Source organism: Pyricularia pennisetigena, assembly GCF_004337985.1.
Source record: "Pyricularia pennisetigena strain Br36 chromosome 4 map unlocalized Pyricularia_pennisetigena_Br36_Scf_11, whole genome shotgun sequence".
Classification (NCBI taxonomy): domain Eukaryota; kingdom Fungi; phylum Ascomycota; class Sordariomycetes; order Magnaporthales; family Pyriculariaceae; genus Pyricularia; species Pyricularia pennisetigena.
The window spans coordinates 1,270,606-1,289,045 of NW_021940923.1; the positions used below are offsets into that span (position 1 = coordinate 1,270,606).

At 36.2% G+C, this 18,440-nt stretch overlaps 2 protein-coding genes across 2 annotated transcripts; both read right to left on the reverse strand.

Annotated features, from left to right (window-relative positions):
- Positions 1–14,076: 14,076 nt before the first annotated feature.
- PpBr36_10897 (uncharacterized protein) lies at positions 14,077–15,044 on the reverse strand (the record flags this gene model as incomplete). The annotated part of the gene is made up of 4 exons (XM_029898005.1): positions 14,077–14,315; positions 14,369–14,773; positions 14,832–14,890; positions 14,950–15,044. The coding sequence occupies 4 exons, from the start codon at positions 15,042–15,044 to the stop codon at positions 14,077–14,079; spliced, it is 798 nt and encodes a 265-aa protein (XP_029743704.1).
- A 1,580-nt stretch (positions 15,045–16,624) lies between these two features.
- PpBr36_10898 (uncharacterized protein) lies at positions 16,625–16,835 on the reverse strand (the record flags this gene model as incomplete). The annotated part of the gene is given in 2 exon segments (XM_029898006.1): positions 16,625–16,809; positions 16,826–16,835. 2 exon segments carry the CDS (start codon positions 16,833–16,835, stop codon positions 16,625–16,627), a joined length of 195 nt encoding a protein of 64 aa, XP_029743705.1.
- Positions 16,836–18,440: the final 1,605 nt, after the last annotated feature.

The window sequence follows — 18,440 nt, forward strand, 5'->3', positions numbered from 1 at the left end:
TCCATTAACTATTAAACAATAAAATTGGTTAATGAGTCCTGTTAGTTATATACGTTATTTAGCATGTAATGGGTCCACTTTTATTTGTATATAAGCCATAATAAATAGTGCCGAAATGGGGCTGTCGGGGTTGTCGGACTTTCCGCTATATTTTTTGTGTTGCAGGAATTGCGATTTAAAGTGTTAGAAAATGGGGTTTACCCTATACTAGGTTTAACACCCACCCTGCACTTACGAGTTAGCAACCCTATATCGGGTTGAAAATTTTCACCAAATGAACAAATTAATGCGAACCCAAAAATGGTTTGTATGGAAATAAACGTGTTTTTTTAACAACGTATATAAAATAACTTTTCGGAAAATAGTGTGCGGCACCGGCACGTTTTGCGGGGTGCGGACCCCCACTTCGATGTCGGAGAGTATATAAGAGAAATAAAGCAAAGTCTCCCCCACCAATGAATTAAATCTATTAATCCCAAAATTAGTGAACCACTTCAGTGAACAATGTAATGTATTTAAACCCTGTAACTACAGGCCTTTATAACGCAACTAGCACCACGCCGCACCTAGGTTAATGCCTAAACCCCTATTAGCAACCCATATTGCTAATATACCTAATTAGTTAAATGTTTTTCCTATTTTGTAAAAAGCTTTTAAAAAGGGCTTTGTATTTGTTTATAAGGTTAAGAGTTTTTAAATCGATTTTAAAGTGTAAATTTATAAATTCCCCACTTTCGGGAGGTTTTTGCAATTGATTCGTCATTATGAACGTTTTAAATACCGGAAATAAGCTGATTCTCGGTATTTTGCTTCGTTGGAAAACGGAGAATGAAGAACAGAAAAAAGTAAATCCAAAAGTGAAAAACTGGTCGAGATATTTATAAAAGAATATGAGAGGTGAAGGTGGCTATACAGTTATTTTTGGGTGCCGAACTGGGGGGGCCCGAGCAGGGGGTACCCGACGTTCCACAAAGAATAGTAAAATAATACAAATTTGCATGCTTCTATATAAAATAATAATAAAAGCGGGTATTATAAATCGACTTCACGTAGACGTTAATTTTTATACGTAATCCGGTTTTAATAATCTTGGTCTTGTTAACCTTAAAATCGGTAAAAGTATAAGAGTTTCGATTATATAGTATATATAAAATTATATATACTTTACCTAGCCGCTTATTTAACGGTTTATATGGTCCGATATATAAACCAAACTGTAATATTATATTATATATACGTATCCCACCCCCAACGTACAGAGATTTTAAAATCTGGTTGAAAAACAAAAATAATAATAGATTAATCAAATAAAGCAAAAAACAAATAAATCATATAAATTTGGCATTTTTTATATAAAAAGGGAATTGCAGCGGGTAATATAAATTAAATCACACTTGAACGTTGACTTATATACGAAATGCAGTCCCTAAAACTTTAATTTTATTTTCGTTGAAATTGGTAAAAGTATAAAAGCGTTTCGATTGTAAATTATATATAAGTTTATATATACGCTACCAGTCCGCGCATTTAACGATTAATATAATACGGTATATATACTAAAAATCATTATAGCGGTAAATATACGTAAGCAACTCTCCACGTGCAGAAACTATGAAATTTGGTCGAAGAGCGAAAATATTATAAAACAAATCGAAAATCAACGAAATATCGAAAAAAAGAGTACCGCTATAAACGGATTAAAGGCAGGTGGTATTTAATTTTTGATTGGCGTATCGTATACAAAAACCTTTCGATTTATAACAAAGGTTTACCAATTGCTACTTTCAACGATATTTTCTTTTCTCATTATTTTGCGTGGTTATGGAATAATGTGGAAATATCGGTCGCTAAAATGCCTAAAATACCGCTATAAATGGGGAAATTCGACAAATTGTCCTTAAATATAAATTAAAGCGTTTTTTTGGATAGACCCACAGGTACATTGCAAAACAGCAATTAAACGACGAAATGGATCAAGTATGGAGCTCTGGGGTTCAGGGACAGCCCTGAAACTAGCCGTAAACGGCGAAATTCGACAGATTGTCCTTAAACCCAAACCAGAACGATTTTAGCATAAGCTTACGAATACATTGCGAAACCACAATTAAGCCAGAAGTGGAGCGAAGCGAGCGAAGTGGACCAATTGTGGAGGTCTGGGCTTCAGGGATGAGCCCTGAGACTAGGTCTGAGGACAACTTGTCGATTTTCGCCGTTTATGGCGGTATTTTCGGCAGGTTAGCGATTAACACTCCGTTCTAAAAAGATAAATAAAAATCGTAGAAATAAGCGGTTTACACGTTGACAATGGTGTGTAATACCGCTATTAACAACGATTTACTTAATATTTTTATTTTCTGTAACGGCCGAAACGGATACCACCTGCCCTTAATCCGTTTATGGCGGTACTTTTTTTCGATGCTTTGTATTTTTACCAATTTGAACGATAATACAACCAAAGTCTCAGGGACTGAACTACGTATATACACAAACGCTCACATTAAATCTCAATCATAATACCCGCTTTTATTACTTTGTTATATTACAAAAGTCTATTTTCTGCTCTATTGTATTAATTTATCATTATTTTTCTTTTGCAACTAAATTTCAAGAGTTTTGCACGTGGGGGTTGGTATAGGGAAACACAATATAATGTTACAATCTGTTGTATAAACCTAGTTATATAAGCCGTTAAATAAGCGCATAGGTAAAGTAAATATAATTTTGTATAAGATGTACAATCGAAACGCTTTTTTTTACCAATTTTAACAATAATAAAACCAAACCTTCGGGGATTGGGATGCGGATATAAACAAACGTTCACGTTAAATCCGATGTATCATACCCGCTTATATAATCTTTTATATTAAAAAATGCTAAATTTGTGTTATTCTTCTATTTTTGCTTTATTTAATCAAATAAAATTTGGAAAGAAAAGTTAAGCAATACTTATTTACAGATTTATAAATAATTGATATATTGTGGTGTTTTCTAGTTTTACCAATATTTCCGTAAATAATTTAGCTTTTTAACAAATTATCAATTTATATAAAGATATTCATAAACCTTTTGTTTCAGACGATATGTGCATGCACGTTTTAGTTTAAAATCCGTTAAACTGTAAGTACTATAATCTAGTTTCAACTAAATAGAATATGTTATAATCTAAAATAATAATTAAATATAGTAAAATACTACAAATTTTACTTAATATTTAAATATCTTTCCAAACAAATTCGTTATAGAAGCGCGGTTTTCAGTCAAAGAACTACCAAATTCCAACTAATCCAACGCAGGTCACTTGATATCTTTACGATTTGTATTTAATTTTGAATTTGAATATTTAACTGTATACTCTGTTTACACTATTTCTTTTTGCAATTATAATGCGTATGCATTATATATACCTGCTATAAACGGCGGAATGCGTCAAATTCTTGGTACTGCTTTAAAGGGCTGAATGCGACAAATTATCTGTACCGCCATAAACGGCGAAATGCGACAAGTTGTCCTTAGACCAAAACGAGGGCGATCTTTTCGGCCAATTTAATTGGCCGAAAAACCATGTGGTTAAAAGGTACATGGAGCGCTCGGTCCCCACTGCGAAGCAGGGCGGTCTAGTCTGAGCACTGAGACTAGGTATTTTCGGCATTTTTGCGACCGATATTCTTTCATAAAAAGAAATAAAAATCGTAAGAACAAACGGTTTGCACGTTGAATATAGGATTTAATACTGCTATTTAAAGCGATTTAATTTTTGCTTTTATTTATTATACCGGCCGAAATCAATACCACTTGCCCTCAATCCGTTTATAGCGGTATTGGTTTTTTGGATAATGTGTAAATTTTGGATTTCTTTTTCTATTATTTTTGTTATTAGACTAGATTTTATGCTTTTTGCACGTGGAGGGTCGTATACGTATATAGGCCGCTATGTTAAGTTTGGTATTAATACCGTATCAGATAAGCAGTTAAATAAGCGGATAGGTAAGGAAAATATATATATATATATATATATATATATATATATATATATACGTAAATATTTGGATATAGTTTAAAATCGAAAGGCCTTTATATTTTTACCGATTTTAACGATAATAAAACCAGAATTTCAGGGATTGGACTTCGTATATAAACAAACGCCGACGCGGAGGTAAACTTTTAACATCAGTTTCGAAGAGTTTTTATATAATAAAATGCTAGATATGTATTATTTATTTATTTTTTGCTTTATTTTATTAATTCTATATTATTTTTGATTTGCAACCATATTTGTTAGTTTCTGCACGTGGGGTGTCGCTTACGTATATATAATCCAATAGTACCATTTCGTATATATATTTATTTATATATAGGGTTAAATAATTGGATAGGCATGGTATATATAATTTCATATATAATTCACAATCGAAACGCTTCTATATTCTTACCCAGTTTAAGGCTAATTTGTTAACAATATGGGTTGCTAACAGGGGGTTAGGCATTAGCCTGGGTGCGGCGTGGTGCTAGTTGCGTTGTAAAGGCCTATAATACAGGGTTTGTATGCACTAAATTCACTGATTGAGGGATTAATAGATTTGATTCATTGGTGGGGGAACCTTTGCTTTATCTCCCTTATATACTCTCCGACATCGAAGTGGGGGTCCGCACCCCGCAAAAGGTTCCGGTGCCGCACACGATTTTCCGAAAAATTATTTTGTATGCGTTGTTAAAAAAACACCTTTATTTCCATACAAACCATTTTTGGGTTTGCACTAACTTGCTGATTTGGTGAAAATTTCTACCAGGTATAGGGCAGCTGATTCGTAAATGCAGGATGGGTATTAAACCCGGTATAGGGTGAAACCCCATTCGCTGATTTTTAATCGCAATTCCTGTAACATATATATAAAAATATAATAGAAAATCCGACAGCCTTAACAGCCCCATTTCGGGACTATTTATTATAGTTTATATACAAATAAAAGTGGACCCATTACATGCTAAATAGCGCATATAATTAACACCCCCTTTTTTTGCTACTATTTTTATAAAGTTGGAAAAAAAAAGTATATAAAAATAAAACCCTATAAAAAAAATCCCCCTTATGTCCCAACCCGATTCGAACTCCTTATATAAACCCCCTGGATAATTAAACCCTTTATACCGACCTGTAACCCCCGAAATGGACGAACCCCCGAATTGGAAAAAACCCCCGGAATTGTAATAACCCCCGGATTCGAACCCCCGATTTGCATAATATTAACCTATGGAATTAACTATTAAACCAGGTAGCTAATCTGGCTGTTCGTTGGTAATTGTCCAAATTAGGCAGATTATATAGGGTATTCCGAATGCGCAAATCGCCCAAAACCCGAACTTACTCAATTTTAATTTAACTTTTGGTATAAGGTTGGTATAAATTATTTTTTTAATTAACCTGTACAGGGTAAATTCGGGTAATACGGCCGGTGTCGTGCCAACAAAAATCCAATATTTGCAAATAAAGGAAGTGTAATGGGTAATTGACTAATGAATTAACTTAATAATGTTTTAAAACTTAGTAGGTAAAAACTAAGTTTTAAGGGGTTTAAATTTTTTAAATTTTAAAAAGATTTTGTAAACTGAAAGCGTTGAAGGTTTTATTAAATGATTAGCGGCTATTTGTTTGAATTCCAGGTATTTTAGGGTTATTAATCCTTCTGTCATTAATTCCCGTACGTAATGAGATTTTAATAACGTATACTTAATACGTTGGTGGTGCGTAAAACTGTATACGTTAGTTATAAAATTTGTATTATTTCCAAATATTGCAATAACGCTTTTTATAGGTAGTCCAATCTTTATAAATAGGTTTTTAAACCACTGTGCTTTACACAGGGCTTCCGTTAAGGTATCAGTTTCGGTTTTTGGAGTGTTTACAATTATAATATTAACTGTCTTACATTTCCACGTTATAGGGCCCCCAAATAGGGTATAGAAATATCCGTAAATGGATTTCGAATTTTCCCTAGCCCCGGCAAATTCGTTATTATTAAAACCCAGTAATTCTAGGTTTTTAAAACCCTTTATTAATAAATTGGGTGGTAATTTGGCTTTAAACACTTTATTTCCGTAACAAATAAATAAGGATTTAATACCCGTTAAATAACGTAACAAAGTTTTAACTGCCGTTAAATGGATTATAGTAATTTTTATTAAAAAACGTGAAAACCATTAAACCGTAAAACCGATATCCGGGCGCGTTAATAGCATTAAATACATGGAAGTGCCGATGATACGCTATCATAATTTAATTTTTAGCGTATTTACGGGTTTACCCCCGCTATATTTTAACACACCCGGCTGTAAAGGAACAAATATAAATTTATAATTAACTAATCCGAACGTTGTTAATATTTCTTTTATATATTAATTTAATGGAGTTGAGATAGGTGTTTAGCTTTATTTTTTATAATTTAAACGCCTAAAAAATAGGTTGCAGGGCCCCTGTTTTCCAACGCGTATACCTTATTAAAACGGGTTTTTAAATTCTAAATATATTACAATTCAGGACCTATTAGCAGGCAGTCGCTTACAAAAGTAACGATAAAATGTTTGGATTTAACGATATAAAAAACAGCGGGATGAAAGATTGGCGGTTTAAAACCTTTTTCAAAAAATAGGGTTTTAAATTTGTTTTGCCATTTTTTGGACCCTGTTTTAAACCGTATAACGCCTTTTCCAACTGTATAACCTGCAATTCTCTCGGATTGTAACCCATTTCCATTAAAACTTCAGCGGTGGTAGGGGTACAAACTTTGGTTTATTCGTTAAAACCGTTTGGAATTTGCAAATATATATTTAAGTCGGTAAAATTACTATTTAAAAACGAACCGATAAAGTCAATTTGTTTAATTTCCCAATTTTGTATATTAGCTATAATTAATAATATACGCCAGGTAGGTGGTATATTAGTGCTAGTAAAAGCTGCGACATAATTTAGGCCTTCTACTTGTAAAAAACCTTTAATAACAAACCTAGTTTTATATTTTATAGGTTTATTATTTTCATCCTTTTTTAATTTAAATACCGGCCGGGTAAGAACGAATTCACGGTTTATAGGCACATTAATTTTATGGATAAAACGGAAGGTTTTTACAGTAACGATTTGGTCGAATTTAAACGTTAAAACAGCTAACCATTTAGCATTTTCAGGGTTATTTAAAACCTGTTGGTAGCTATTTCGTTCACTGTTTTTAGTGGGCTTTTTTCTTATTTTTTTTGGTTTAAAAACAAAAATAATGTACGTAAGTTATATCCGTTAGATTTGGGTTTTCGAATTGCGAATTTAACTCCATATTTTGTACTTTAAATGCTGAAAATACCGGAATTTCCGTTGTTTTAGGTACTGGAATAAATACCGTTACCGTTATAGGTTTTGGGGGGCGAACGGTAAGCTGTACAGGTTTGGCGGGCACTATATTTTCAGGGTTTAAATACCCTATAACGGGTGGTAACTACCTTATAATAGGTGGTAAATACCTTATAATAGGTGGTAAATGCCCTGTATTCTCAGGGTTTTTAGGGGATAATTATCCGCTGGAACGCTGTTAATTTCGTTTTTAAATTCAAAATTAAAATCCCCCTTTTATTTTGTATTTTCCCCCTTTAAAATTTATAGCGTTTCCCTTGGAATAACCAAATTTTAAACGGCTATACCTTTTTTAATTTTTACGGTAAAGGTTTTATATACGGCCCGTTTAGCGGGTATGTAAACCAACGTTATAAAATTTGATAAATGGGTTAAAAGTTTCACCGTTTCGGTGCGGGGAGCCAATTTATTAAGTTTTTTTGCGAATTCCAGCGGTATAATAACCTGGTATACAGTATTAATAACCCGAAAATGCTTTAAATTGGGCTTATACGGTAATCCAGGTTGGAATTCGGAATAAAATTCCTCGTAAAATGTTAAATCCCTCTTAATTACCGCTGTACGGCTAATTAAATTAATTACGGTAAGTAGTAAATAATATAATAAATATAATGGTAAACCCGCCGCTATAGTGGTAAGCCGAAATTTATCCAAGATAACCTTAACGGACCGCTCCGTTAATCCGTTTTAACCGTGGTTATAGGGATTCGAAATGCTAAGATTAACATTTTTATTTGTAAACCAATTTGAAAAGTTTATATTAAGCTTGTACCCCCCATCGAAATAAAAATTTAGGGGGTAGCGCCCGTATATAGTTTTTAAAATTTTAAAAAAGTTTTTAATAGTTATTAAAACCATAGGTCCGGTTTTATTTTTTAATGGGATAAACCACCGAAAACGTGACTTTCGGTCCATTAATAACAAAAATACGGGTTTTTTATTGTAAAAATTAAATTCAAAGGTTATTGTATTACCTTTTATAAAATGGAAACTATTAGGGGGTATAGAAAGTGCGATTTTATTTGTACGCTCAATAAAAATGGTTTCACGCAAGCAATACAAGTAATTGCCCTAATTTTGTTAAAATTAGGTAGACCTTTTGTAATTTTAGCGGTTTTTTTTAGCAATAATAACCTTATATGCCCCAAATGCCTGTGCTATAACAGGGTTTTTTGGGCCTGGATTTCGTTATAATTACCTGAAATTTCGTTTCCTTTAGGGGTTAACCAGCCGTCCGTAATCCGTTTTAGGTTTAAAAAAAGGTAATTTACAAAAGCTTGCTTTAAATCCGATAATAAAAAAGGTTTTAATAATGGATTTCTTATATGGGAAACCCCCTTTTTTTCGGAAATAATCCCTTTTATATTAGGTTGTATAAAAGGGTTATTTAACGGCGTACCGGGCGTACGGGGCCCAATTTCACGTGGATTTTCAGGGCTTTTACCCCTAAATATTTTCGCTACAGGTAAATTTACGGTTATTTTTGTATTTTGTTCGGGATTTAGCTTTTCCGTTACAGTATTTTCTTCCGGTTCCGAATCGGTGTAAATTTTATAATTTTCGTAATTTTCGGGGTTTATATTATTTAGTTTTACTTCCAACGGGGTTGCGTAGCCTTTTATAACCCTCAGTAAAATAATGCTAAAAACGTTGCTAAATTTACCTATTATATAAGCGTAATTCGAAATAACGTTATTTCGAACAAGGATATCGCATCTTTTAACCTTTAAATAAAACGAATGTTTAACAGTATTTAAACGTCCCCACTTTTTGTGATTTTTATCGTACAAGGTATTCTTTAATAATACGCCCTTTATATTATAGTATATAAAACTATTAACGATATTTATTCCCAACGAAAGGATATATAAAACGTTATTTAACGTAACCTTTTTAAATTTGTCAGTTTTTTGGCCGTAACGGACCTATATTTTTATAATTCCGGTATTTACAGGTTTAATAGGGCCACCTCCTGAACCGATTTCGATTGTAAAACCGGGGGTATAATCGGTAAAGAATTGCTTATTTGCAAAAATATGGTACGTATTACCTATATTATACAGGATAGGGTAACCTTATTTTCATAGCTTAAAGGTCTTTTTTACGCCGCGTCCAGGTTTTGTTTTAACTTTGAAATTAGTTGCTAAAATTTGTAGTTTTAGCGTTTTACCGGTATTGGTTTCCGAATCCGATTCCGAACGTAATTTTATAATCCCGCTAATAGCGGAATTAACCTCCTATTTTAGGGCGTTATACGTTGCGCCTTCGTTAACCTTATCTGGAATCGAACCCGTAAATAATTCGAAATCCATAAAGGTTATGGACGTTCCAACGGTTAATTCGCTGGAATTGGAGGATTTAGTATTTTTTGCAAAAACAGAATTCCAATTAGAGTTTTTATTACCCTTTTTTCGTAATTTAAAAGTGGTTTCCTGCCCATTATTTTCCTTTTTAGCGCCTTTTTTAGCGTTTTTTTACCCTTTTTTTACCTTTAAACCTATAATTAGCAGCTTTAACCATAATAGAGCCTAAAATCGAATTTTCGAATATAAGGTCCGCCATAAGGTATTGCAAATTTAACTTTTCCGAATTTTGGCCTATTGCCTGCAGGGCCCGTTGGGTATTGCGTTGGCGTTCGGCCCAAATAGGGAATATTCCCTTTAAGGCCCCTAGGTATTAATTTCTTACGTTCACGGGGCTAACTTGCACGTTGGTATTCGTTAATTTAATTACCAGTAAATTAAAACAGTTGTTAAATTTATGTATTAATCCTTTAAATTTCGAAACATTTAAGGCGTGGAATTCCCGATAAAGTGAGTTTCGACCATTAGGATTTAATGGGTTTATAGGTTATTATAAACCTTATTAAACGTATTAGGATTTAATAGGTTTTTAGCGAACGAATATAAGGGTTTTTGGCCCTGATTTGTTAACGTAAACCCTATTAAAAATTTAAATTAATTACAATGGTGTGCACGATCCACAAAAACCATACCAACAATTTTGGATTTGCAATGCAAACAATCGCTGCAATACTTAAAAAGGCCTGAATCGAACGCTAATTTTTAGCGATCCCCATTGTAAATATAGGGGGGGAGGTGCTAAATTAGCGCGTAAAACTAACAATTTCGCACAAAAACAGCAATATTTTCGTCAATATACGTGCTGTAAAAATGCGACAATAACCAAAATAAAATTTAAACTTTAAATTTTCCAGCAATACAAAATGTATTTTAATGCACAAGCTAAAACCTTTCCAGGTTTATAACTTGTTAATAATATGGGTTGCTAATAAAGGGTTAAATATTAGCCTAGGTGCGGCGTAGTGCTAATTGCGTTGTAAAAGCCTGTAATACAGGGTTTATATACATTAAATTCACTAATTTTGGGATTAATAGATTTATTTATTGGTGGGGGAAATTTTGCTTGATTTCCTTTACATATTTTCCGATATTGAAGTGGGGGTCCGCACCCCGCAAAAGGTTCCGGTGCCGCACACGATTTTCCGAAAAATTATTTTGTATGCGTTGTTAAAAAAACACCTTTATTTCCATATAAACCATTTTTAAATTCCCATTAATTTGCTAATTTGGTAAAAATTCCAACCAGGTACAGGGTAGCTGATTCGTAAGTGCAGGGTGGGTATAAAACCCGGTATAGGGTAAAACCCCATTCGCTGACTTTCAATCGCAATTCCTGCAACACACACATAAAAATATAATAGATAAATCCGACAGCCCCAATAGCCCCACTTCGGCACTATTTATTGTGGCTTATATAGAAGTTAAAGTGGACCCATTACATGCTAAATAACGCATATAATTAACATAATTAAACCAAAATTTCAGGGGTTAAATAACGTGTATAAAGAAACGTCCACGTAGAGGCCGCTTTATAATATCGGTTTTTATAGTTTTTTTATTTAAAAAAATGGTAAAGTTGTTTTGTTTTTTCATTCTTTATTTCATTTAATGAAATAAAATTGGTAAAAAAAAGGTCAATTAATATTTATATATAGCAATCCTATATAGTTTTTATATTAAAGTCTTGTTTGATTTTATAGGTAATTGACCGAATTATTAATTTTGTTAATAAATTATTTCTTACCGTAAAAATATTAATAAAATGCTATTTTAAGTGGTAATCGCGTGCACGTTCCGCCGCTACGTTAATGCAAAAGCCGATTTTATAATAGGCTCTTTTCCTTCAATGAAAAATGACTATTTGAAATAATAAATTAAATATGATAATATATATTAAAAATCGTAAAATATATTTTATGTTCAAGTATTTATATAACCAGAAGAGCTGTACTAACGGTTCCTGTGTTTAAAAAGTGTAAAAAATCACATATTGCAACGCAGGTTACCCCATACTTTTATGATTTTTATTCATTTATTTATTTGAATATTGAATTACACGCAGTGGCTATACTATTATTTCTGCCGTTACAGTGCGATTAGTGTAGATACCCGCCATTGGCGGTGAAAATCGACAAGGTGTCCTTAGACTAGAACGCGCGCGATCTTTTCGGCCAATGCAATTGGTCGAAAAACCATGTGGCTGAAAGGTACTTGAAGCGCTCGGATCCCGCAGGGGTCTAGTTTGAGCACTGAGACTGAATTGAGCTACGAAGTGGAGCGAAGCGAGCGAAGTGGATCAATTATGGAGCTCTGGGCTTCAGTGATAAGTCCTAAGACTACAGTGGGTGACCCAGAAGTGGACATGCCCCTGAAGTGGACACCCTCCCGAAAAACTGCCATAAAAACAACGAATATACAATTGATCGTTTTTCCGCAGTAAATCGCAATAAAACCTATATCTATTAATTCGCAAAAAGCTCCTCTATATTATAATCCAAAAATGAAACCGTAGATCCCTGGTCCTAATCCTAATTTCGGTATTATTACCGGATTTTAACCTCCATGGCCGCCCTTTTTTAATCCAGGCCGTAAACCGTTTCCTATATACCGGCCTGTTTATAAAAAGAATTTTGGGTTTCGCGGCGCACGCGTTTTTTAAATGCAGGTTTAAAAATTTTAATTTTTTCGTTTAACCGTTTATTTTCGGAGGTAAAATTCGCGATTTAAATAACCTAATAATCCATAGCTTTAGATACCTTTTATACAAAATTAGCCAAATCTTTTTTGCATTCGCCCAACCGGCCTGTTATTTGCATAACCTGCTTTTTAATATTTTAGGAGGTTTTTGGGGTCCCGAAAATAACGTTGGCCATATTTTAATCCGAATTACGGTTAAAAATCGTTATTTGGGTAATTTTTAAATTAGGATTTACCATTCGATCCGGAATTAATATTTAAAGGGGTATTACCGGCCAAATCCCGGTTTTACGGAAGCCGGAAATCACGTTACGAACCGATAAACCGGTTGCAAAGGCGTTTCGATAGGCGGTTAGGAACCGTTTTCGTTATTTAGGCGCAATGGTATTTAACGACGTAAAAAATTTTATATATTACCGGTAATAGGTTTTAATAAGGTTAAAAATAGAAATATTTAACGGTTAAATGAAATATGAGCTGTAAATAGGTAAATATTCGAGGAAAACCCTATTTTTAAACGTTTTAAACATAAATTTAATTAATTAATGCGTTAAAATTTAATTTAATACTAATAACCGCTATTTTATACTAATATTTGGCTTCGTTTTAGGTAAAAAAACCTGTTTTAACCATTTAAAAACGATTTTAAAATTAAACCAACCCGTGGGAATCGAATTATACGCTTAATCCTTAATATTAGGTGGAAACCATTACATTTGTAAAATATTACCCGTTTGGATCACGGTTGGGGTAAATTTTTTTTTTTTTGCAATTACCGCCTCGATAATTAACGCCCAAATAATATTTAATATATATATAATTTTAACCTAATTCCGGCGTTTTACGAAAAATAAACCGTATATTTTTCCGGCCGTTATATCGCCTTATTGGAAACCGTATTCGTCCATATTTACGATATATTTGGGTTTAATTTTAAATTCGGTAATTATTCGTTAGTGTTAATTATAAAACGCCCGGATCGAATCGGCCGTGGCTTTTTTAATTCGCGCACCCTCCAAAAAAATCCCGGATTTGGTTTTAATATTTTTATTACGGCGTAAAAAACCGGCCAACCAACGCTTACCGAAAGCGTTTACGCGTTTTTTCGGCGGTATTAAAAAAAAAGCGAAATTTTTAATTATTTGGTGCGTGGGCGCTTTTCCAACGAGTTTTTCGATTTCGATTTAACGGTTAACGAATTTTTCCTATTCGTTAGAAAATAGCTGATACGGTTTATAGGTTTGTTTTCGATCGAAAACGCCGTTAAGGCGACGTATGAGGGTGGTTTTTGGCACGGCCCACTGCGCGGCCGCTTTATTTTTCGAAATGCCTGATTTTACGGTTTTAACCGCCTGGGTAAACTTAAACTCCAAATCTCTCGGCATCACGGTTTTTTTCGGCTTTAAAAACGCGTTATTTGCGGTGCGTTGTCGCGTTGAAGTAGGTGGGTTGTGTTGAGGATGTTAGAAATTGCTAACAAAACAGGTGTCCACTTCAGGTGCATGTCCACTTGTGGGTCACCCACTGTAGAAGCTGGCAGATATCCGACGAAGCGGCCATATTGTTATATTGTATCAGAGGTTCAAATTAATTTTTATGTTCGCTTTTCCTAAACCCCCTCACCTACGGCATCTCCAGTCTTTCCACGCGCGGGGCGGCACGGTACCAATTCGACTCATCGTCGTCCAAGCATTCGCCCACCGTAACCATTTTCAGGCCTTCCGCCTTGGCGACGCTGATAATATGGCTGGTCAAGACATTAATAGTATGTTCCATGTCATGCGCCAACACAAGAGGGCCGTCGGTATTTTTCAACCTAGTGTCGATAATCTGCATTGACACGTTCATATCGCCACGCCAGTCTAAATTTGTCAGCTATAATTTGCGCAGCAATTTTTGCGACTGGAAAACACACCATTAGTATCGATATTCCAGTTAACGACGTGGTAACCGAGATTGCCAAGCTGGGCCTCGCATTCGGCGTTGCACTCGCCATACGGCGGGCGCATATACGTTGGGAAAATGCCGAGAACATCGGCAAAAGCCGCTTCGGGCTTAAGGATCTCGTCCGCGCGCGCCTGGGTGCTGGCTCGCGAAAGGCTATTGTGCGACCACGAATGCTGGGCGAGTTGGTGGCCCTCGCGGTGGGCGCGTTCGATGACTTTCCGGTGAGGCAAAATGTTAACGCCGGTGAGAAAAAAGGTGGCTTTGGCTCCCGCTTCCTTCAGGATGTTGAGAAGCTTATCGGTCAGTTGACTGGGGCCGTCATCATAGGTAACGGCGACGACGCCGGGCTTCTTGCAATCACGAATGAGTTTGCCTATATTTTGTTAACATGTGCGTGCTCTAGACAATCATGCCGTGAAAATTGTATTTACCATAAGGCACATTGCCTATCTTAGGACGGGGCACGTCTTTGGTGGGATTATCCGCGAATCTAAAGCGAGGTCAGCTGCCCATTTTAATTCCATGGAACCGACGATAGTGTTAACTTACGCCCCAACGCCGTTAGTACCGCTGCGCTTAGTATGCCCGCGGGCAAGGGCGGAGGCGCCGAATCCAAAAATTGCAATAATGCTGGAAAACTTCATTATGACGATCAAATCTTTGAAGCGAATATGGCCATAATATCAAATAATTGATAATAGAAGCGACTGTATTCAGCCGAATGCCCAAAAATTGCAGTGGCGACCAGGTTTTACTAAAAATGCAAATGGTCTTAAACATGTAAAAGGTAGGACGGACTAACTTTTTATATTTAGGTCCGGCTGCGATAATAGCGAGTGAGTTATGATTCGGGACTGTAAAAATAACCTGCCAAACCAGGAGTTGTGCGACTGCGTATTAGTCGGGGTTACATTCAACCCAGTCTGACATAAACCGTTAGAGCTTTTTTTGGAAGTATTAAGTTTTGCAAATAATTTAAACTTTTCAACTTACAGGGCTGCATGTATATAGCGCCGCATAATTTGCTTTCAATGGGGACGAAAACTTATGGCTTAATTCCGGTTAATTACTTTCCCTAATTAATTTAGTAAAGCTGTTTACTATGCGATTGTCAAGGACTTGCCCTGGTAACGTGCTCTGGGTCCAAGATATTGCATTTCATTTACAGGTTATACTAAAGAATGTCCGCAAAACCGATTCACGTTACCGCATGTAAACGTGGCACCGTATACGGAACATAAAAAATATAATAGGGCAAAAAAGGCAGATAACATGTTGCACGCGAGCTGATTCCCTGTTTGCATGAGCACGATTCAGCTGGCTGTGGAAATCATACGACGAGTTTAGACCTATGAGTACCCATTATTCTAGCTCAAACATTGCAATGCCCTAACAAGGCAAACCTTGGTTAGAAATGCCTGATGATTTTCATTCAGTTTGCTGAAACCCTGGTGAATATTAAAGGGGCTGCCAAGCTTGTTTCGTTACAACCTGTTACCACAGCGTCAAAAGCCAGTATTTGCTGTGTTTTGTGTCATGGGAATTATTAGATTAAATTTGCCCTAAATAGGCAGTTCGTCATTTGTTATGTGGCATTGCCGTATAACGCTAAGCGGTGGCGGCCAACGAATTGATTATTCCCAGTAATATACCTGAGGTCATTTTACCCTAAATGCGCCGACCCCAGAGTTGCAGGCGACTTGCTGACGAATAGCAGGGAGGGCGATTATACGAGCGATTTTAATGCCAGGTCGCATATCACGGCGGTATGCGTTGACGGCAGCCGAAAGATAACCCAACGGTTCATTTTCCCACCGGAAAACAAAACACTTTATGTAGGGACTAAGCCCCCAGGCCTACCTTTAGATTTACTATTTAACCCCACCATCCACTGCGCTGGCAGGTTTAGTTACACTAAGCCAGGGCTCGGACAACGGGGTCCACAAACCCCACATTTAAAAGCGTCTTTCCGGCGCGTCATTAATTGTCAATTCTCCCTATTCTCTTCAGTTAAGAATTTTTATTTAATTGTGCCTAATACATTGGGGTACTCCAATATATGACTAGCCGTGTTATTTCCTTACCTTTTTTCAGAAGTACACCCGGAAGGACTTTGTAGAAACGCGTTGTGCTAAGTGAACTGTGTTACATACTTTAGGAGCTTAAAGCATCTATATAAACTATTGTTATACCTTTCCACTCAAGATCAATTTCGCGGGATGCCCTAATTTGGCGGGAGCGGAACGCGAGTGTCTGGAGACTCTTCTTTAAACCATACGTTAACCAGTGACTGCTTTGCTGCCGGCCTTTCCCCGAGATTAAACTTTATAATCTTTATAATAAACACTTTGTTAGCGTGTGGTGTCTCGGTGACGCTCGTTATTCCAAAGGTTTTGTTGGAAGTCTTAACTGTTGATGAAATTACTAATTTCCATTATACTCAGGGTTTTTAAAGTCGTTATAAGACTACGGTTACGGCCCAAAGAAATTTATAGACACGTTTTAGGAAAGTGAGCTTATAATCGTCGTTTCCGGGGCCGACGCCTTCCACCTTCGGGTTAAAAAAATGATAACCGCCACCGAAAATAAGGCTTAGTACTTATAGATGATGAGTGGGAAATACCGACGCGGGCTACAAAAGTCTAACGGCGGTACTAAATAAAAAAACATATTTGTCGTGGTGGCCTAAGGGAGTTGGAACGTTACCTTCAGGCTGCGGGTAAAGTCGGCGCTTATAACGGGCCCTTTCTTCGCAAATGAGAATTGTTACGATATTATACCATGATAATCACCGAGTTAAACTGCGGAAAACCGCCCATTATCCCGGCCGTAGTTCATAAAAAATATTATCCGGTTTTATATTTGGGTAAGTTTCGCAAAAGTTTATTAATATGGAATGGAAGTAAATTACCAGGATAAACTATGCTGTTATTATGTAAAACACACGGGGCTTCGATCACGCCCTTGGCTATTTGCCTCATTTCGGGGCGTGACAGTCTTTTCCTATTCGACTCGCTCAAACAGTCGCTATCGAGGTACCGAAGAACAATAGACGGTGGGTTAACCGGCTCGTAATTCTCGTCGACTAGTGGTCGGGGAAATGTGGTCTTCGACCCATAACAATGCTAAATGACAGTTTTATTCTTTAGACGCCAGTAACCTTTAATACTTTTACCCATGCCTTTCTCGCCGTTCCGGTTCCCGCCCTGGGTGTGGTTAGCAAGAGCACTAGCAAACGGGGCGGCGCGGGTACATGCTCTGCAAGTTACACAGCCTTTTAATTAGCTGCTTTATGTGAATGTTTGCCCATGGCGTAAAGGATACACGGCCAATTAGGAAGGCGTTAACGCTGAGCGGCCGTGCCATGGGTAGAATGGTGTCGATATTCGCGTCTACTATTCACGTTTGCGCAATGGTTTACCGACACGTCATTTGCAAGCGCCTTGAAATAGTCCGACAACCCATAAACCGCAAGTCTCAGCCACAGCGAAAGTTTTAACCACAAAGAACGCAGCGTTAAGCTGGAATTTGGAAAGGTGCGGGGCCATCGCCAATGCAAACATGCTATGGTTATCTAGTCTCAGTGCTAGTCTCAATGCTTAGACTAAACCCCCCTGCTTCGCAATGGGGACCGAACGTTCCATATACCTTTTAGCCACATGGCTTTCCGACCAATTATATTATCCGAAAAAATCGCGCTCGTTCTAATTTGAGGACAATTTGTCGCATTTCGCCGTTTATATAGTTTCAGTGCTTAAACTAGACCCCCCTGCTTCGCAATAGGGACCGAGCGCTCCATATACCTTTTAGCCACATGGTTTTTCGACCAATTACATTGGCCGAAAAGATCGCGCTCGTTTTAATCTGAGGATAATTTGTCGCAATTGGCTGTTTGTGGCGGTACCATTAATAATTTTCTTTAATTTGAAAACAATTTGTCGCATTTCGCTATTTATAGCGGTATTATCATGATAATATGCCCAATGCTAATTTGAGGATAGGTTATCACATTTCGCCGTTTACGGCCGTACTATTTTATT